The following is a 22500-nucleotide window of genomic DNA, read 5'->3' as shown; positions in this document are numbered from 1 at the left end:
ATACAAGTAGGCTATTCAACTAATCACCTGAATCATCTAATTAACTCGAAACACCTTGCGAAGGTTTCCTGAGCCTTAAAAACACTCAGCTTGGTTCAGTAAACTAAATCACAAGTATGGGGAAGACTGCTGATCTGACTGCTGTCCAGAGGACCATCATTGATACCCTCCATCAGGAGGGTAAGACACAAAAAGAAATTTCTCAAAGAGCAGGCTGTTCACAGAGTGCAGTTTCAAAGCATATCCACAAAAAGTCTGCTGGAAGGGAAAAATGTGGCCGGAAACGCTGCACAACCAAGAGAGATGACCGCAGCCCTAACAAAATTGTGACGAAGAGCCGCTTCCAGAATTTGGGGGAGCTTCAAAGACAGTGGGCTGAAGCTGGAGTCCAGGTATCAAAAGCCACAGTTCACAGACGTGTCCGGGAAATGGGCTACAATAGCCGTATTCCCATGGTCAAGCCACTTCTGAACTCAAGACAACGGAAGAAGCGTCTGACTTGGGCTATGGAGAAGAAGCACTGGACAGTTGCAGAGTGGTCCAAAGTCCTCTTTTCAGACGAAAGCAAGTTTTGAATTTCATTTGGGAGTCAAGGCGCCAGAGTCTGGAGAAAGGCTGGAGAGGAGCAAAATCCAAGTTGCTTGAAATCCAGTGTGAAGTTCCCACAGTCAGCAATGGTTTGGGGAGCCATGTCAGCTGCTGGTGTTGGTCCACTGTGTTTCATCAAGTCCAGAGTAAATGCAACTGTGTACCAAGAGATTTTAGAGCACTACATGCTTCCATCTGCTGAAAAGCTCTATGGAGATGAGGATTTCATTTTCCAGCATGATCTGGCACCTGCCCACAGTGCCAAAACCACCAGTAACTGGTGCACTGACCATGGCATCAGTGTCCTTGATTGGCCTGCTAATTCCCCTGACCTGAACCCCATCGAGAATTTGTGGGGTATAGTTAAGAAGAAGATGAAAGACACCAGACCTACAAATGCAAATGAGCTGAAGGCCGCTATCGAAGCATCCTGGGCATCAATAACACCTCAGCAATGCCACAGGCTGATTGCCTCCATGCCACGCCGGATTGATGCAGTAATCCATGCAAAAGGATTCCCAACCAAGTACTGAGTGCATCAATGGACATTTTCAAATGTTTGATTTAGTTTTGCTGTTATAAAATTCTTTTTTTTACTTGGTCTGAGGAAGTATTCTAATATTTTGAGATAGGATTTTTGAGTTTTTTTCAGCTGTAAGCCAAAATCAGCAATTTTCAAATAATAAAAGGCTTGAAATAGTTCAGTTGATGTGTAATGAATCCAGAATGTATGACATTTTTGTTTTTTTAATTGCATTACAGAAAATAAAGAACTTTATATACATACATACATATATACTGGACTGTCTCAGAAAATTAGAATATTGTGATAAAGTTCTTTATTTTCTGTAATGCAATTAAAAAAACAAAAATGTCATACATTCTGGATTCATTACACATCAACTGAACTATTTCAAGCCTTTTATTATTTGAAAATTGCTGATTTTGGCTTACAGCTGAAAAAAACTCAAAAATCCTATCTCAAAATATTAGAATACTTCCTCAGACCAAGTAAAAAAAAAAATTTTATAACAGCAAAACTAAATCAAACATTTGAAAATGTCCATTGATGCACTCAGTACTTGGTTGGGAATCCTTTTGCACGGATTACTGCATCAATCCGGCGTGGCATGGAGGCAATCAGCCTGTGGCATTGCTGAGGTGTTATTGATGCCCAGGATGCTTCGATAGCGGCCTTCAGCTCATTTGCATTTGTAGGTCTGGTGTCTTTCATCTTCTTCTTAACTATACCCCACAAATTCTCGATGGGGTTCAGGTCAGGGGAATTAGCAGGCCAATCAAGGACAGTGATGCCATGGTCAGTGCACCAGTTACTGGTGGTTTTGGCACTGTGGGCAGGTGCCAGATCATGCTGGAAAATGAAATCCTCATCTCCATAGAGCTTTTCAGCAGATGGAAGCATGTAGTGCTCTAAAATCTCTTGGTACACAGTTGCATTTACTCTGGACTTGATGAAAGACAGTGGACCAACACCAGCAGCTGACATGGCTCCCCAAACCATTGCTGACTGTGGGAACTTTACACTGGATTTCAAGCAACTTGGATTTTGCTCTTCTCCAGCCTTTCTCCAGACTCTGGCGCCTTGACTCCCAAATGAAATGCAAAACTTGCTTTCGTCTGAAAAGAGGACTTTGGACCACTCTGCAACTGTCCAGTGCTTCTTCTCCATAGCCCAAGTCAGACGCTTCTTCCGTTGTCTTGAGTTCAGAAGTGGCCTGACCATGGGAATACGGCTATTGTAGCCCATTTCCCGGACTCGTCTGTGAACTGTGGCTTTTGATACCTGGACTCCAGCTTCAGCCCACTGTCTTTGAAGCTCCCTCAAATTCTGGAAGCGGCTCTTCTTCACAATTTTGTTAAGGCTGCGGTCATCTCTCTTGGTTGTGCAGCGTTTCCGGCCACATTTTTCCCTTCCAACAGACTTTTTGTGGATATGCTTTGAAACTGCACTCTGTGAACAGCCTGCTCTTTGAGAAATTTCTTTTTGTGTCTTACCCTCCTGATGGAGGGTATCAATGATGGTCCTCTGGACAGCAGTCAGATCAGCAGTGATTTAGTTTACTGAACCAAGCTGAGTGTTTTTAAGGCTTAGGAAACCCTCACAAGGTGTTTCGAGGTAATTAGATGATTCAGGTGATTAGTTGAATAGCCTACTTGTATACTTTTTCAAGATATTCTAATATTTTGAGATAGGATTTTTGAGTTTTCTTAAGCTGTAAGCCAAATTCAGCAATATTAAAATAATAAAAGGCTTGAAATAGTTCAGTTGGTGTGTAATGAATCCAAAATGTATGACATTTTTGTTTTTTTAATTGCATTACAGAAAATAAAGAACTTTATCACAATATTCTAATTTTCTGAGACAGTCCAGTATATATATATATATCTCAGTGTTCATTTTACCTCTGAAAAGTGATGGGATTCGCATGTTCAAAAATATATGGGTCGCAACCGATATCTATGGGTACCCAAAATTTAGTGTTATATTGAAATTGTAAATCGGCGACAAATATATAATATAAATCTATATATTCATTCAGTTTTAATCATCACCATTTATTGATAATACAAATCAGTTATCACTTTTTCAGTTCACAACAATATTGTACATTATACAAAATAATACTGCTGAAATAATATATTAATCTAAATTTTCATTCAGTTTTAATCATCACAGTTAATTGGTAATACAAGGCAGTTATCACTTCAGGTTTTCAGTTCATATATTCTTCGTGGTTTGCTGTCCCGCCACAGTTGTAATGCCTTCTTAAGGTCGAATTGCAGCAACGGAATTTCCATAGCTATTTTGTGGTTTTCATTGTCGTGGTGCCGATCGAATGCGCTCTTCTGAAAGTTCGTATTGCGAAATGATTTATGCAATCCAGTTTTTTTGTCACGCTGGGTACACGCATCACAGAACATGTAGCCTCCATTATCATCCTCCTCATAGCGTAACCAGGAATATAATTGAGTACATTATGGCAGAAAAGTCCGTTTCTTGCTGGGAGTATTCTTTGGTTTATTTCATTTTGTCGAATCGTTGGCTGCAACACACGTGCTTTCCTTGCCGGAATTATTGCCGTTGTTATCACTCTCTGCATTATGTCTTGACTTATTACTGACACTGATAAATGACCAATTTTGTGTTAATTTTTACCTTATACTGTTTTTTCGGAGGCAAACTTAACCTTCACTCGATGACAAGCACCACACCACATTTCATTTCATTTCAACAATGACGTAATCTTGAAGCAACGAAATCTCGTTTGCCGAGATCGGTGTGCAGACGAAATCTCGAACCGCGAGACTAATACAACAATGGCGGATCTGCTGACGAAAAGTTTGGAGTGCAATAAATCATTGTTAAAAAAAAAAAAAAGTTATCGGGTAATAATGACAATTTTGTGTCAAAAAAGTTGCATCCCGGGACGCATGATGATTCGACATTATGAGTCACCAGCAAAAATTATGCGTCTAAACGAGAACACTGATGTGTACATATTTATACATATATATATATATATATATATATATATATATATATATAGATATATATATATACACACATACACACGCACACATACATACATATACACACACGCACACACATACATACATATACACACACACACACACATACAAACATATACACATACACACATATACACACATACATACATGTATGCCAACAATAAGCCCTGGATCACGAGCGACATCAAGTGCCTTCTGAACCAAAAGAAGAGGGCCTTTAAAAATGGAATGAGCAGTACAGGAGGAAGTTGGAGAAAAAGCTGCAGAACAACAACATGAAGGAGGTGTGGGAAGGGATGAAAACAATTACTGGCTGCAGCACCAAGCAGGGTGTGGCTGTGGATGTAGATGTGCGGCGAGTCAACCAGTTGAACAACTTTTTCAACAGGTTTGACCACTCCGCCTCATCCTAACCCCTGAGTACTGCAGCTGTCCTTCCGCCTCCCCCTCTGGACACTAGCATGGAAGACATCCCCCCACTAAAAATAACTGCAGCCCAGGTGTGTGGAGATCTGAGAAGGCTGCAAACCAGCAAGGCAGCTGGTCCAGATGGAGTATCCCCCCGACTGCTGAAAGCCTGTGCGTCTGAGCTGGAAGACCCTCTACAGCGCATCTTCAACCTGAGTCTTGAACAGGGGAGGGTCCCTCAGCTGTGGAAAACATCCTGCATAATCCCAGTCCCAAAGAAATCAAGACCTGAGGAACTCAATGACTTCAGGCGTGTCGGCCTGACATCACATGTGATGAAAACCATGGAGCGGTTGCTGCTGCACCACCTGAGGCTACAGGTCCGTCACGCCATCGACCCTCTGCAATTTGCTTACCAGGAGAAGGTGGGAGTGGAGGATGCTATAGTATACATGTTACACCGATCCCTCTCTCACCTGGATAGGGCTAAGGGGGCTGTGAGGATTACATTTTTGGACTTCTCCAGTGCCTTCAATACCATACAGCCTCTGCTACTGAGTAGGAAACTGACAGAGACGGGAGTTAGCTCACACCTTGTAGAATGGATTACTGACTACCTGACAGGCAGACCCCAGTATGTGAAACAGGGGGGCTGTACATCGGACACTGTGGTTAGCAGCACAGGATCTCCGCAGGGGACCGTGCTCTCTCCGTTCCTATTCACTCTGTATACATCAGACTTTAAGTACAACTCTGAGTCCTGCCATGTTCAAAAGTTTGCCGACGACACTGCGATCGTGGGATGTATCAGAAATGGGCAGGAGGAGGAGTACAGGAAATTGATTCAGGACTTTGTCCGATGGAGCGACGCAAACCACCTGCAACTGAACACCACCAAAAACAGGGAGATGGTGGTGGACTTCAGGAGAACCAGAACTCACCCGGTTCCTGTAACCATCAAAGGAGAATGTGTAGAATTTGTCCAGACCTACAAATACCTGGGTGTGCAGATGGACAACAAACTGGACTGGACTGCCAACACAGAAGCTCTATGTAGGAAAGGGCAAAGCCGACTTTACTTCCTCAAAAGGCTGGACTCCTTCAAAATCTGCAAAAAGCTCCTGAAAATATTCTATGAGAAAGTTGTGGCAAGCGCCCTCTTCTATGCGACAGCGTGTTGGGGAGGCAGCGTCAAGAAGTAGGATGCCTCTCGTCTCAATGAACTGGCTAGGAAAGTGAGCTCTGTTGTGGGCAAAGAGCTGGACAGCCTAACAACAGTAGCTGAGAGAAGGGCACTGGAAAAGCTGCGGTCAATCATGGACAATCCATCGCATCCACTACACAGCATTATCTCCAGGCAGAAGAGCAGTTTCAGCGACAGACTGCTGTCACTGTCTTGTACTACGGACAGACTGAAGAGATCTTTTCTTCCTCATGCCATGAGGCTCTTTAACTCTACCCGGCAGAGTAAAAGCCCACATTAAACCACACCACCTACATTGCATGTTACCGAATTTTATTGCTATATGTATTTTGCGTAGCACTATTTAGATATTCTCTATAACACGCTACAGTGAGCATTTGCACGTCACACTGGGTATTTGTATATTGTATTCTTTTTGCTTTATTATTGTATTGTTCTCAGCTCAGGGATGCTGCTGGAAATGTGAATTTCCCTTCGGGGATGAATAAAGTATCTATCTACATACATACATACATACATATACACACACACACCCACACACACACCCACACACATGTATATATATATATATATATATATATATATATATATATTTATATATATATATATATATATACATATATACACACACACATACATTATATATATATATATACATATAAATACATACACACACATACATAATATATATGCTGCTTGGGGTTGTCCATTGATTCGATGATGACCATCTTCTTTTATTTGTGAGTCTGCTGATGTTTGAACAGTCCGATCCTGGATTGTGGTCGGAGACTCAGGATACCTGCGCAATGATGGTTTTTAAAGTGGCGTAAGGGGTGCGCTTTCCCCAATGCCACTATCTTGATTGTAAAGAAGATGGTTCCAGTGGCAAGGGAGACCCTAGACGACCGGCATCTTCCTACAACTGCAGGCGGCTGCCGGGATCCAGGTCTGTAGGAAACCGCCTCAAAGCGTGCCGCCACCAGCTTTTGGGATCACTCTTAGTCTGGACTCTACCCTTCGACCTGTTCGGCTTGGGTAACCCTACCAGGAGTACGAGACTCCCGCCGACATAGCTCTAGGGGTCATGGAGACGCACAAAGTGCCCCACCACGATAAGGTGGTGATCCGTCGGGACACTATATATATATATACACACATACATATACACACACACACACACACACACACACACACATACACATGTGTATATATATATATATATATATATATATATATATATACACATATATATATATATATACACACACACACACATACATATATATATACACACAAACACACATACATATATACACACACACACACACACATCCATATATATACACACACACACACATACATATATACACACACACACACACATCCATATATATACACACACACATACATATATACACACACACATCCATATACACAAACACACACACACACACACACACACACACACACACACACACCTAAAATATATATATATATATATATTATACATATATATACTTGATCTGCTACCATATCGTGGTGGAGGAGTTTTTTGTGTCCCAATGATCCTAGGAGCTATGTTGTCAGGGGCTTTAAGCCCCTAGTAGGGTCACCCATGGCAAACAGGTCCTAGGTGAGTGGCCAGACAAAACGCAGATCAGAAGACCCCTTATGATGAGACAAAACGCTGGTCCTCAATTTCCCTCGCCGGGACGCGGGTTACCGGGGCCCCCTTCTGGAACCAGGCCTGGAAGTGGGGTCCGCTGGCGAGTGCCTGGTGACCGGACCCTTACCCACGGGGGCCGGCCAGGCACAGTCCGAAGGGACGACGTGGGACCCTTTTCCCATGGGCTCACCACCTGTAGGAGGGGCCAAAGGGGTCGAGTGCGCAGAGAGCTGGGTAGCGGCCAAGGGAGGGGTCCTTGGCGCGACGATCCCCGGCTACAGAAAGTGGCTTTTGGGACATGGAACGTTAGCTCTCTGGCAGGGAAGGAGCCCAAGTTGCTGCGTGAGTTTGAGAAATTCCGACTACATATAGTCGGACTCACCTCCACGCACGGCTTGGGCTCTGGTACCAGTCCTCTCGAGAGGGGTTGGACTCTCTTCCACTCTGGAGTCGCCCGTGGTGAGAGGCGCAGAGCCGGTGTGGGCATATTACCAGCTCAGTAGCCTAGATGGTAAGGCGCCCGCTTTGAGACTGGGAGGTTCGGGTTCGCGCCCCGGCCGAGTCATTCCTAAGACTTAAAAAGTGGTCGGCGGCGCCCTCTCTTGGCTGCGGCTGCATCGGGTCAGGTGCAATCGACATTTCGTTCTGTGTACATTGTTACACAGAATGACAATACAAGGAAATTATTATTATTATTATTATTATTATTAGTTGCTCCACACCTGTACGTTGGGGTTCAGCACAGTAGACGAGAGGGTAGCCTCCCTCCGCCTTCGGGTGGGGGGACGGGTCCTGACTGTTGTTTGTGCTTATGCACCAAATAGCAGTTCGGAGTGCCCACCCTTCTTGGAGTCCTTAGAGGGTGTGCTTGAGAGCGCGCCCCTTGGGGACTCCCTCGTACTGCTGGGAGACTTCAACGCTCAGGTGGGCAATGACAGTGAGACCTGGAGGGGCGTGATTGGAAAGAACGGCCCCCCTGACCTGAACCTGAGTGGTGTTTCGTTATTGGACTTCTGTGCCCGTCATGGTTTCTCCATAATGATCACCATGTTCAGACATAAGGGTGTCCATATGTGCACTTGGCACCAGGACACCCTAGGCCGTAGTTCGATGATCGACTTTGTCGTTGTTTCGTCGGACCTGCGGTCGCATGTTCTGGTCACTCGGGTGACGAGAGGGGCGGAGCTTTTAACTAATCACCACCTGGTGGTGAGTTGGCTTCGATGGTGGGGGAAGATGCCGGCCCGACCCGGCAGACCCAAGCGTATTGTGAGGGTCTGATGGGAACGGCTCGCAGAATCTCCTGTCAGAAGAAGTTTCAATTCACACCTCCGGCAGAACTTTGCCCATGTCCCGAGGGAGGCGGGGGACATTGAGTACGAGTGGACCATGTTCCGCGCCCCCATTGTCGAAGTTGCTGATCGGAGCTGTGGCCGTAAGGTAGTTGGTGCCTGCCGCGGCGGCAACCGTTAGACCCGCTGGTGGTCACCGGCGGTGAGGGATGCCGTCAAGCTGAAGAAGGAGTCTTATCGGGCCTTCCTGGCCTGTGGGACTCTGGAAGCAGCTGGCAGGTATCAGCTGGCCAAGCGGAATACAGCTTCGGCGGTTGCCGAGGCAAAAACTCGGGCATGGGAGGAGTTTGGCGAGGCCATGGAAGCCGACTTCCGAATGGTTTTGAGGAAATTCTGGTCCACCATCCGGCGTCTTAGGTGGGGAAGCGGTGTGTCATCGACACTGTGTATAGTGCCGATGGGGCGCTGCTGACCTAGACCCGGGACGTTGTGATCCGGTGGGCGGAGTACTTCGAAGACCTCCTCAATCCCAACGACACGTCTTCCTCTGGGGAAGCAGGGCCTGGGGACTCTGGGTTGGGCTCTCGTATCACTGGGATTGAAGTCACCGAGGTGGTCAAAAAACTCCTCGGTGGCAGGGCCCCGGGGGTCGATGAGATCCGCCCAGAGTTCATTAGGGCTCTGGATGTTGTGGGCGTGTCATGGTTGACACGCCTCTGCAACATCGCGTGGACATCGGGGACAGTGCCTCCGGACTGGCAGACTGGGGTGGTGATTCCCGTCTAAAAGAAGGGGGACCGGAGAGTGTGTTCCAACTACAGGGGAATCACACTTCTCAGCCTCCCTCGTAAGGTCTATTCAGAGGTACTGGAGAGGAGGGTCCGCCAGGAAGTCGAATCTCGGATTCAGGAGGAACAGTGTGGTTTTCGTCCTGGCCGTGGAACACTGGACCAGCTCTGCAGGGTCTTTGAGGGTGCATGGGAGTTTTCCTATCCGGTCTACGTGTGTTTTGTGGACTTGGAGAAGGCATTCAACCGTGTTCCTCGGGAGGCCCTGTGGGGGGTGCTTCGGGAGTATGGGGTACCGCACAGTCTTATCCGGGCTGTGTGGTCCCTGTATGCCCGGTGCCAGAGTCTGGTCCGCAATGCCGGCAGTAAGTCCAATTCGTTCCCGGTGAGGGTTGGGCTCCGCCAGGGCTGCCCTTTGTCACCGATTATGTTCATAACTTTTATGGACAGAATTTCTAGGCGCAGCCTTGGCGGGGACGGAGTCCGGTATGGGGGCCTCAGCATTGCGTCACTGCTTTTTGCAGATGACGTGGTGCTGTTGGCTTCCTCAGGCCATGATCTACAGCTCTCGCTGGAGCGATTCGCAGCCGAGTGTGAAGCGGCCGGGATGAGGATCAGCACCTCCAAGTCCGAAGCCATGGTACTCAGTCGGAAAAGGGTATTCTCCCTCCGGGTCAGGGAGGAGGTCTTGCCCCAAGTGGAGGAGTTTAAGTATCTTGGGGTCTTGTTCACGAGTAAGGGTAGGATGGAATGGGAGATCGACAGACGGGTCGGTGCAGCCTCTGCCGTCATACGGTCCGTCGTGGTGAAGAGGGAGCTGAGCCGAAAGGCAAAGCTCTCGATCTACCGGTCGATCTACGTTCCTACCCTAACCTATGGTCATGAACTTTGGGTCATGACCGAAAGAACACAATCCCGGATACAAGTGGCCGAAATGAGTTTCCTCCGCAGGGTGGCTGGGTTCTCCCTTAGAGATAAGGTGAGAAGCTTAGTCGTCCGGGAGGGACTCGGTGTAGAGCCACTGCTCCTCCGCGTTGAGAGGAGCCAGTTGAGGTGGCTCGGGCATCTAATAAGGATGCCTCCTGGACGCCTCCCTCGGGAGGTGTTCCAGGCATCTTCCACCGGCAGGAGGCCCCGGGGGCGACCCAGGACACGTTGGAGAGACTATGTCTCTCGGCTGGCTTGGGAACGCCTCGGGGTCCCGTCGGATGAGCTGGAGAAGGTGGCTTATACACACACACACATACATGTATCAGTGTTCTTATTTGCCCGCGTCCCTGCGTCCTAGACGCATCATTTTTGCTGGGGAACGTTGCTGCCCCCGCGACCCGACCTCGGATAAGCGGAAGACAATGGATGGATGGATGGATGGATATATATATATATATATATATATATATATATATATATATATATATATACACACACATACATATATCAGTGTTCTCATTTGCCCGTGTCCCTGCGTCCTAGATGCATCATTTTTGTTGGGGACGCATCATGTCAAATCAACGTGCGTCCCCAGGACGCAACTTTTTTGACACAAACTTGTCATTATTACCCGATTACTTTTTTTTCTAACTAAGGTTTACCGCACTCCAAACTTTTCGTCAGGCAGATCCGCCATTATTGTTTTGGTCTCGCGGTTCGAGTTTTCGTCTGCATGCCAATCTCGGCAAACGAGATCTCGTTGCTTCGAGATTACGTCATTGTTGTGGTGCTTGTCGTCCAGGGAAGGTGAAAGTTCAATATGCTTCCAGTATTAGGTGAAAATCAAAATTGGTCATTTCTTTAGGGTCAGTAACAAGTCAAAACATAATGCAGAAAGTGATAACAACGGCAAAAATTCGGCACGAAAAAACGGCGGAGAAATTCTTCCGAAGATCGCCGAGGCAAGGAAAAGACGAAAGAAAATAAACAATAGAAAACTAGCTAGAAAAGGAAAGGATATATATATATATATATATACATATATATATATATATATATATATATATATATATATATATATATATATATATATATATATATATATATATATATATATATATATATATATATGTGTATACACGGTAAATTCCGGACTATAAGCCGCTACTTTTTTCCCAAATGTTCAGCCCTGCGGCTTATTCAGTGAAGCGGCCAATTTATGGAATTGTTCTAACGGCCACCAGCGGCGCTGGTGTATAAAAGGTAAAATTAAGACCAGTAGAATATGTGCGCTAAGAAAGACTGCAACCTCTAAGTTTAAGCATACATTATCATTAAAGTTAAGGTACGTTCCGATAATGAGGAAGACGCCCTTGAGGGTGATAGTTATGAGGAGGAAGTTGAGGACGATCTACCGTGAATTTCACAATCAAGGGATGCTTTTTTTTAACAGGCATGTTTGATAAATTGCAAGCGTGATCCTAACTAGCGTGTTGGTACCTTTATATTAAAATTATATTATTATTATCAAAGCTTTGAAAACTCTCTCGGCGTACAGTCTTTCTTCGTAAATATGTGTAACCATGAATAATACGTATTTGCAACTGTATATTTTTGTAATGTATTTATTTTAGAGATTTATTCTATTGTGTGTTCTACGGACGAATCATTTTGTTTCCTTGGATTGATTTCAACGGGACCCGGACTTTACAAGTCTGCATCATACGTTAATTACGGGTGTCATTTTCCATTCATGTTGCCGACTATGGTCCTAGGATGGTGTACTATCTATGCAGTTACAATCGTGGAACTTTCAGCCTGGTCTAGGTTAAACTTGTGACTGTGTCACGAGTATTATTGCGGGCGCAAGCGGCTTATACATGGGTGCGGCTTGTGTAAGTACAAAAGTGGCAAATCGCCTAAAAGGTGGTGGGTGCGGCTTATAATCAGGTGCGCTCTATAGTCCAGAATTTACGGTATATATATATATATATATATATATATATATATATATATATATATATATATATATGGGGCCTCAATGATTCTGAGATAGGAGAGCAATAAGCCATGGTTTGAAATCATGCACAGCACGAAAGGTTCCCCTGCTTAAACCAGCACATGTCAAGGACCGTCTTAAGTTTGCATATGAGCATTTTGGATGATACAGAGGAGTAATGGAAAAAAAGTTTAAAGAGAGGATGAATGGGGATGTGTATTGAGATTTTCAGGAACAACTTCCTTCCCTCAATCAGAGCATTAAAAATGGGTCGTGGCTGGGTCTTCCAACACGACAACAACCCTTAGCACACAGCCAGCAACAGCCTAGAAACCTGACTGATCTCGAGAAGATTTGTGTGGAGGAGTGGGCCAAGATCCCTTCTGCAGTGTGTGCAAAACTGGTGAAAGGCTACAGGAAACGTTTTGAAATCTGTAATAGCAAATAATGGCCAGTGTACCAAATATTAACATTTATTTTCTCAGGTGTTCAAATACTTAATTGCAGCTATATCACACATATAAACTGTTAAAAAAAATCATGCATTGTGATTTCTGGACAGTGGACATGCACCTACGATGAAATTTTCCATGATCTCTTAGTGGGAGACAGCAAAAAAGCAGGGTGTTCAAATACTTATTTTCTTCACTAATTATTTTAATTTGGGTGGTATTAATATATTGGAAGATGTGTTATCCATGAAAGAGGTGTTCTACCTGTTTGAGAAGATTTTCCCCTGTGAAGAGCTTCCGTTCCAGTCCGAGAATTTTCTGACTTTCTAGCAAAGACTTCATCCTTTGTTGGGAGAGTTCATCTCTTAAACATTCGACATCCTTACTGCACATGTAAAAATATAAATAATAAAATTGTATTTACAACGTGTACAAAAGTGAGCTAATATTACATTACATTAATATTGACATTTTCTGGACACCTAAATACGCTTTACAATTTTTTAAGTAACTTGGATGAAACACCAAGGAAAACAGTAAATACATGTTTTTCTAGCAATTCTGATCATCTCCAGTTAATTTTAGCTTATGACACCAAGAAACATATTTTCTATGTATTAAGCCTGTTTAGAATACTATCCTGCTACAAATGCCTTTCCCACCAACCTTTTCTTTTTAAAATTTACAAAACCCTGATTTTGGGGGCATGCCCCCGGATCCCCTTAAACTGTCCACATACCAGGGTCTCACAAAATGTTATGGCAAATACTGGGAGCTTTCGTTTCTCCTGAGATCAAAAACTGATTTTACACATTCTGAAGTTGATAAATGAAAGTACAAAAAAAAGAAGCAAATCTAAGTACAATTCCGGCAAGTTTGACTGAGAGCCTCGAAAATTGGCAAACATGAGACCCTGATACACACAAATAACTTCAATAGTACGATATCCTAAAATGTACGGGAAATAAACTGAATTTTGAATCTCCAGTTTTGGCCATTCTTTTTTCTCTTGTCATGAACAGATGATTTACTAGACTTCAAACTTGGGCTAGGAACACCTCTAAAACAGGAGTTACTTTTCCACTTTATGACGGGTACAGGGCTCCATGTGTAGATTTTTATTGCTGCTTCAACACAACAGACAAAAAGTGTGTGCGCTTGAGTACTATAGCGTAACACAAGGAACCTCCATACTTTCAATTTTGAAAAATCCAAACAAAACCAAATCTGAAAGTAGCTGTAAAAGGCTCTCTCCAATCATTGCATTTTTTCTGCTTTATCTGCTTCAATTCTGGTGGTCTTGCTAGCTTTTACCTAAAGGTACATTGTGTAGTATTTGACCAGAAGATGGCACTATATTGTGTAATGCAAACGAAAACCAGTGCCAAATGAGCATAGTGTAGCAGCAAGATGCCAGACAAGTATGGTGGTGACTACTAGGCATTGATTCCGCTATGTTTTGGGCGGCAGTAGCTCAGGATTAGTCGGTTAGTTAGTGTGTGTAAAAGGGAAAGTGTGTACACATTGTAATGCGCTTTGGGAGGTCTTCATTGACTTAAAAAGCGCAAAATAAATGCAGACCATTTACATTTACATTTATGTAAAGGAAACACACATTTTTCTCACCCTATGAATATATATATATAAAATTGTTATGATAGTTAATGTAATAAAGCCTATTATTCAAATAAATGTTTTTTACTAAAGTAAGTTATTATGTGCCATTAGAAGGCCCCAAATCGAACACACTGTCCCTTTAAATGCATAAAAAAGTAAGACTCACATTGCAATGCTTAGTTTCATCTTGAGCAGGTCAGTACAAAACGTTTCATCCCGGCCATGACCAATTTCTGATGGAGGTGTATTTTTCACATGAGTCGTCAATACCTGCATGAACAAAAAACAAATTTAGTTTTGTTGAATGTGTTATTGGAATAGTTTAAAGTTAGCTAATGATTTCCTAGTGTGGGATGTCTGATTGACACACACACACACACACACACACACACACACACACACACACACACACACACTATGACCCTCAGCACGTGACGTCAAGTGGCCTTCTCTCGCAGAGTAAGAGTCATGACGGTTGGCAGGAGGGCACAACAGTGGAGTTAAAACAAATACTAATAACCACAATAGAAGACTATAACCAACACTTCAGGTGTTTGCAGTACGAGAGGTGTGTGAGAAATATTTGACAAAAGGTTATAATGTTAATTTGGCTATCATGGACTTGGTAAAGGCGTATGACAGAGTTGATAGAGAGGCGTTGTGGCAGGTGAAAGCAAGAATATTTGGCAGAGGTGTAGAGATGATAGATAACAGTGGGACGGTGTGGCAGGTAAGTCAGTTGTTTGCAGATGACACAGCGCTTGTGGCTGATTCTGAGGAAACCTTGAGAAGGTTGGTAATGGAGTTTGGAAGAGTACTTGGGTTGTGATGTGGCTGCAGTTGGTGGAATGGAGTGCGAGGCATTGCACAGAGTGAATCGAGAAAGCAAGGTTTTAGGTGCACTGAGGAGAGTGATGACCAACAAGAGTATAGGTATGGATTTTAAGAGGGGACTGTATGAGAGTGTGATCTTGCCGACTGTGTTGTATGGTGCAGAGACTTGGAGCCTGAACGCCGATTTGAGAAGGAAATGAAATGTTTTTGGGATGAAGTGTTTGTTAAGTGTGTTAGAGTGACAAGATTGGATGGATTGAGAAATGAAATTGTGAGAGACAGAACTGTAGGAGTGGAACTGAGCAAGCGTGTGGATAAGAGAGTGCTCGGTTGGTTTGGACACATGGAGAGGATGGATAAGGAGCGAATGTTGAAGATGATCTACAGAGCAGAAGTAAATGGAAGGAGACCAAAATGAAGGCCGCAATTGACGTGAATACACACACACACACACACACACACACACACACACACACACACACACACACACACACACACACACACACACACACACACATACAGGACTGTCTCCGAAAATTAGAATATTGTGATAAAGTTCTTTATTTTCTGTAATGCAATTAAAAAAACACAAATGTCATACATTCTGGATTCATTACACATCAACTGAACTATTTCAAGCCTTTTATTATTTGAATATTGCTGATTTTGGCTTACAGCTGAAAAAAACTCAAAAATCCTATCTCAAAATATTAGAATACTTCCTCAGACCAAGTAAAAAAATAATTTTATAACAGCAAAACTAAATCAAACATTTGAAAATGTCCATTGATGCACTCAGTACTTGGTTGGGAATCCTTTTGCACGGATTACTGCATCAATCCGGCGTGGCATGGAGGCAATCAGCCTGTGGCATTGCTGAGGTGTTATTGACGCCCAGGATGCTTCGATAGCGGCCTTCAGCTCATTTGCAATTGTAGGTCTGGTGTCTTTCATCTTCTTCTTAACTATACCCCACAAATTCTCGATGGGGTTCAGGTCAGAGGAATTAGCAGGCCAATCAAGGACAGTGATGCCATGGTCAGTGCACCAGTTACTGGTGGTTTTGGCACTGTGGGCAGGTGCCAGATCATGCTGGAAAATGAAATCCTCATCTCCATAGAGCTTTTCAGCAGATGGAAGCATGTAGTGCTCTAAAATCTCTTGGTACACAGTTGCATTTACTCTGGACTTGATGAAACACAGTGGACCAACACCAGCAGCTGACATGGCTCCCCAAACCATTGCTGACTGTGGGAACTTCACACTGGATTTCAAGCAACTTGGATTTTGCTCCTCTCCAGCCTTTCTCCAGACTCTGGCGCCTTGACTTCCAAATGAAATGCAAAACTTGCTTTCGTCTGAAAAGAGGACTTTGGACCACTCTGCAACTGTCCAGTGCTTCTTCTCCATAGCCCAAGTCAGACGCTTCTTCCGTTGTCTTGAGTTCAGAAGTGGCTTGACCATGGGAATACGGCTATTGTAGCCCATTTCCCGGACACGTCTGTGAACTGTGGCTTTTGATACCTGGACTCCAGCTTCAGCCCACCGTCTCTGAAGCTCCCCCAAATTCTGGAAGCGGCTCTTCTTCACAATTTTGTTAAGGCTGCGGTCATCTCTCTTGGTTGTGCAGCGTTTCCGGCCACATTTTTCCCTTCCGACAGACTTTTTGTGGATATGCTTTGAAACTGCACTCTGTGAACAGCCTGCTCTTTGAGAAATTTCTTTTTGTGTCTTACCCTCCTGATGGAGGGTATCAATGATGGTCCTCTGGACAGCAGTCAGATCAGCAGTCTTCCCCATACTTGTGATTTAGTTTACTGAACCAAGCTGAGTGTTTTTAAGGCTCAGGAAACCCTCGCAAGGTGTTTCGAGTTAATTAGATGATTCAGGTGATTAATTGAATAGCCTACTTGTATACTTTTTCATGATATTCTAATATTTTGAGATAGGATTTTTGAGTTTTTCTACAATATTACTGTATATATATATATATATATATATATATATATATATATATATATATATATATATATATATATATATATATATATACTGGACTGTCTCAGAAAATTAGAATATTGTGATAAAGTTCTTTATTTTCTGTAATGCAATTAAAAAAAACAAAATGTCATACATTCTGGATTCATTACACATCAACTGAACTATTTCAAGCCTTTTATTATTTTAATATTGCTGAATTTGGCTATTCCAGTTGATGTGTAATGAATCCAGAATGTATGACATTTTTGTTTTTTTAATTGCATTACAGAAAATAAAGAACTTTATCACAATATTCTAATTTTCTGAGACAGTCCAGTATATATATATGTATATATATATATATATATATATATATATATATATATATATATATATATATATATATATATATATATGTATAGAGGCAGCACAGTGGTAAGCGCGTGTGCAGCACAGTTCTGAGGTAGTGGGAACCTCCGGCAAGGGTTCAAATCCAGCTACCGGCCTTACTGTGCGGAGTTTGTATATTCTCCCTTTACTTGCGTGGGTTTCCTCCAGGCACTCCGGTTTCCTCCCACATTCCAAAGACATGCATTTCAGGTGAATTGGCCGGTCCAAATTGTCCCTAGGTGTGACTGAGTTGTCTGTCCCCGTGTGCCCTGCGATTGGCTGGCAACAAGTTCAGGGTGTCCCCTGCCCACTGCCCGATGATTGCTGGGATGGGCTCCAGCAACCCCGCGACCCTACTGAAGATAAGCGGTGCAGCTAATGAGATGAGATATATATATATATATATATATATATATATATATATACCGTAAATTCCGGACTATAAGCTGCTACTTTTTTCCCAAATTTTCAACCCCGCGGCTTATTCAGAGATGCGGCCAATTTATGTAATTTCTTTAACGGCGCTCGAGTATGAGAGGTAAGATTTAGACCGGTGGAATATATGTGCCGAGGAAGATCACAACTTATGAGCGTAAACATACCCTCATCGTGCAAATTGTACAAAATAAGGCTCATGACGCAGCTAACATGTTAAAGGTAAACTGGCATATTGGTAAGGTGTATTGAAGTAAGGGATCATGGAGCGACGTCATCATGATTAAATTTATTTCCGACATTGAGAAAGACAACTTAAGTGTCTTTACTAATGAGGAAGAAGCGGATGGCCTGCCATGATTCTTGCGACTACGGCATTTATTTCCTTAACTGACTAATTTGAAGGTGTGCGAGTGTCTTGTTAGTAGCGTGAGGCTACCTCCCAAAAAGGCACGGTTTAGGATGAAAGTTATATTATTATTATTAAAGCTTTGAAAACTCTCTCGATGTACTGTCTTTCTTTGTAAATGTTTAATATGTATTTGCAACTGTATATTTTTGTAATGTATTTATTTGTATTCATTTGAGACACTTATTCTGCACGAGCAAATTAAAAAAGAGGGGCGGAGCAAACGCCAACGCAGATGGGAAAGTGGGGACCGGTAAAGGTGAGTTTTTGTGGACACGGCGGACAATAATGGATATGTATTTTTCCCACCCTTACCTTAGAAATATACACTTTTTTTTCCCTGGATTACTATCAACGGGCACCCAAAATCTGCAGGTCTGCAACAAATTTTAAGTACCTATATCATTTTCCGTTCATTTTGGCGGCTGTGATTTTTGGACTGCATGCTTCAATGAAGGACATTTAGTTTCAATCGCGGGACTAGAAGTTTGGCTTGGATTAATTTCGTGATTGTTTTATGTGGGTGCATGCGGCTTATATACAGGTGCGGCTAGTGTATGGCCAAAATCGGTTTTCCCCTTAAAATGTCATGGGTGCGGCTTATAATCAGGTGCGCTCTATAGTCCGGAATTTACAGTATATATATATATATATATATATATATATATATATATATATATATATATATATATATATATACACACACATAGATACCGTATTTTCCGCTCTATAAGGCGCACCCCCCAAAAAATAGTTTTTGGTCCTATATTTTCCATACATAAGGCGCACCGGATTATAAGGCGCTACAATGGGAACGTCGACAAAACAGTCAGATAGTTGAGTGAAACTTATTACCCACTTAACATTCCGAAAGCTTGCAAAGAAGCAAATACGTGTCTCACACATGTACGGACACAGTGTCTGTACAATGTCACCAATCACTCAAATGCATCGTTCCAAATATAATTCGTAAGGTTAAAGTCTTGGGATTCAAGAAATGCCAAACATTTCTTAGTTTCCATTTTATTTTTTGCTGGCAACTGTGTGGACAGCAAAGTAAAAAAAATATTGTGCAGGGAAATGGGGTTATTTACTGTGCATATGACAATAAACACTTTGAATTGAATTTAGTTTAAAAATAGACTCATCAAAGAAACATCAAGATCGTTCTAAAACAAGATACCGGGGAAATATAAAGCTGCATATCTCACTTAAGTTCTCTTGCAGCCATCACGTTCAATAATGATACGTAACCATGGTCTTCTTACAACCGTGAGTGTAGTAAATCCAGGAGAGTAAAATATTTACAAATACAGAATAGTAAAAAAAAAAATTCTCTGTGCCTTAGTGCAACCCAACGTGTGATTCACATTCATCTTTTTCGGCCAATTGCAGGCTTTGTTTCGCCCCTTTAGCCTATGCAAGCCTGTAAATGATAAAAAGGATCCACCCCATTTACCTCTGAATAATTTTACCCAATAGTGACTGATTCAAATGATGATTGACACATGGTTTAGGAAATGAAACGCCGGTATAAAAAACCCAGCATACACCGTGGACTACTTTGCCTTTGGGGGAAAATCTAGTCGGCGGCTGCTTGCCTTAGTTGCAAGACTTTGCGACTTAATATTGATCCATATATAAGGCGCACTGTATTATAAGGCGCATGGTCAGCTTTTGAAAAAAATAAAGGCTTTTAGGTGCGCCTTATAGTGCGGAAAATACGGTACACACACACATATATATATATATATATATATATATATATGTATATATATATATATATACATACACATACATACATATATATACACATACATACATACACATATATACATACATACATACATACACATATATATATATTATACATATACACATATTATATACATATTATATATATACATATTATATACATGTATATAAACATATATACATATTTAATGAAGGATTTTATAAATTTGACTATAAGGGATTTTGTACGATCAAATACAAATTACATTTAATGCAAAATATATCCACTGGCTGGGCTGTGGGTCAGGTCATTGCAACCTAGTGGAGGATGATGTTTACAGAAAACAGCAGGAATTGGGACGAAGGGCTGATATGATAATCAGCGCTTCCTGACGCAAGAGGGGACTTGGTGACGCAAGAACGCTCGGGGTCCAGACATCGAGGGAAGGAGGTGGAGCCCACGTGGGGATTCTCTGGCCCGCCCATGGGAGGAGCCGGCGCGCCATTGTGCGGGGAGAAGAGGGCCAATGAGAAGAAAGCTAAAGCTAGTTGCAGACACACATAGCAAATTAGAGAAGGGTGGGATGTCTTTTGATATGTCTTTTGAAAAGTATAAATGATCCTGGAAACATCGGTGTGGAAGAGTTGTCTCCGGAGGGCACACTTACATCTGCTGTTGTGAATAAACGCACCCCCGTGCGGAATTGTAGGCTGTTTGATTATTTTCTTTTATTCTCTCTCAAAAAAACGAGCACGCGTGATTGTTGGGTAAAATTAGCTCGTGTTTGGTTAATGGAGTCAGATAACTAATTCGAACATTTTGGTATACGTTTGTACATTTTTATAGTTAGAAATCCAACAATACACGTACAGATATTATATATATATATATATATATATATACACACATATACATATGAATCTACACATATATATTCATATATACATATATGTATACATATACATATATATACATACATATATATACATATACATATACATATATATACATATATATACATATACATATACATATACATATACATATATATATATATACATATATACATACATATACATATATATATAAACATACCTGTCAACCTCCACGGCTCCGTGCCTTTACATATTGGAGTTTACATAGTCATATTTTCCCTTACAAAATAATCTTACACCATTTTTTTTAAACGTGTTTATTTATGTAGTTTAACATGTTATATTGTACATGTGTTTCATGATATCATTCTGTACATATACTTAATAAATGATGAAATTACAAGTGTTGCTTAATTACTACAGTGTTCTCTATTGTATGCCACTGTTGCCTTCTTTGCTGACATGAGCAGATCTTTTGATGGTTGAAGGTCCCAACAATTGCCAGGGTAATACATCTTCACCTGCAAGTAGGCAACAAGTGTGTCTTCTTAAATGCTCTTTCTGTATTCTGTGTCTATTTTCCTCACAAGTGAGAATACCCTTTCACTATCTGCATTGCTGTGTGGGAGGCACAGCAGGAAAGAAAATACCTTCCACGTTTCTGGAAATCTCTGTACACCCAGTGCTGTCTTCTGCTTTAGAACTCCTGTCCAGTAGCTGTCAGTTAGTATTCCTTCCATTGTATGTGACTTTGGCATGAGGTGCAGATCATCCCATTCCTCTTTCGATTGCTCAAAATCAACATTACAACTGAAGTTTTCTGCTAATCTATTGTATAATCCAATAAATCAGTCTTTTTTGGATCCACCACTACTAAATCCTGTAGCACTCTGTCTTCAAATGGAAATTTTGCCTGCATTTTACTGACTGTTGCTTCATAAAAAGCTCCAACACAACGTTTTTGGCGTGGCTCTTTGGATCAAAATGCGTCTTTAAATCATAGAAACCGGAGGCAGCCACTTTCACGTCTTTTTTGCAAGCAACACAATATGAATATTCCACACCTTTCTTCGAAGCTTGTATCAATCCCTCGTATCGTCCTGACATTTGGTCCCACTCTTTGTGATGCTTGCCTCTTCCATTTAACTTACAGCGTTTTAATTCGGGTTCGGCCATTGCGATTTGATGATTGTATCCAAAGAAAATTCAAAACTATGATGTAATGCTTTTGCTTTGTTCACGTGTGATTGGAATGATGCAATGGCAAATTCCCAGGCAGCAGGCGCATGCGCACTGTAGCATCAAACCGCTCGCTTCATTTGCAACGAATAAAACGATACCATCAT

General features: G+C 42.3%; 1 protein-coding gene across 1 annotated transcript in view; it reads right to left on the bottom strand.

The window, feature by feature from the left end:
• The window catches only part of LOC148359070 (protein Spindly-like), a 62796-nt gene that overhangs the window by 38870 nt on the left and 1426 nt on the right, over positions 1 to 22500 (bottom strand). Inside the window, exons 2-3 of the mRNA XM_088343982.1 lie at positions 14663 to 14766; positions 13144 to 13264 (exon numbers count right to left, since the gene is read on the bottom strand). Coding sequence (XP_088200108.1) covers positions 13144 to 13264; positions 14663 to 14766 — 225 coding nt within the window. The remainder of the gene's footprint in view (positions 1 to 13143; positions 13265 to 14662; positions 14767 to 22500) is intronic.

The sequence above is a fragment of the Urocampus carinirostris genome, chromosome 9 (genome assembly GCF_059441175.1).
Source record: "Urocampus carinirostris isolate Australia breed hairy pipefish chromosome 9, RoL_Ucar_1.0, whole genome shotgun sequence".
NCBI lineage: Eukaryota > Metazoa > Chordata > Actinopteri > Syngnathiformes > Syngnathidae > Urocampus > Urocampus carinirostris.
This window is presented reverse-complemented; position numbering and strand designations above follow the sequence as displayed.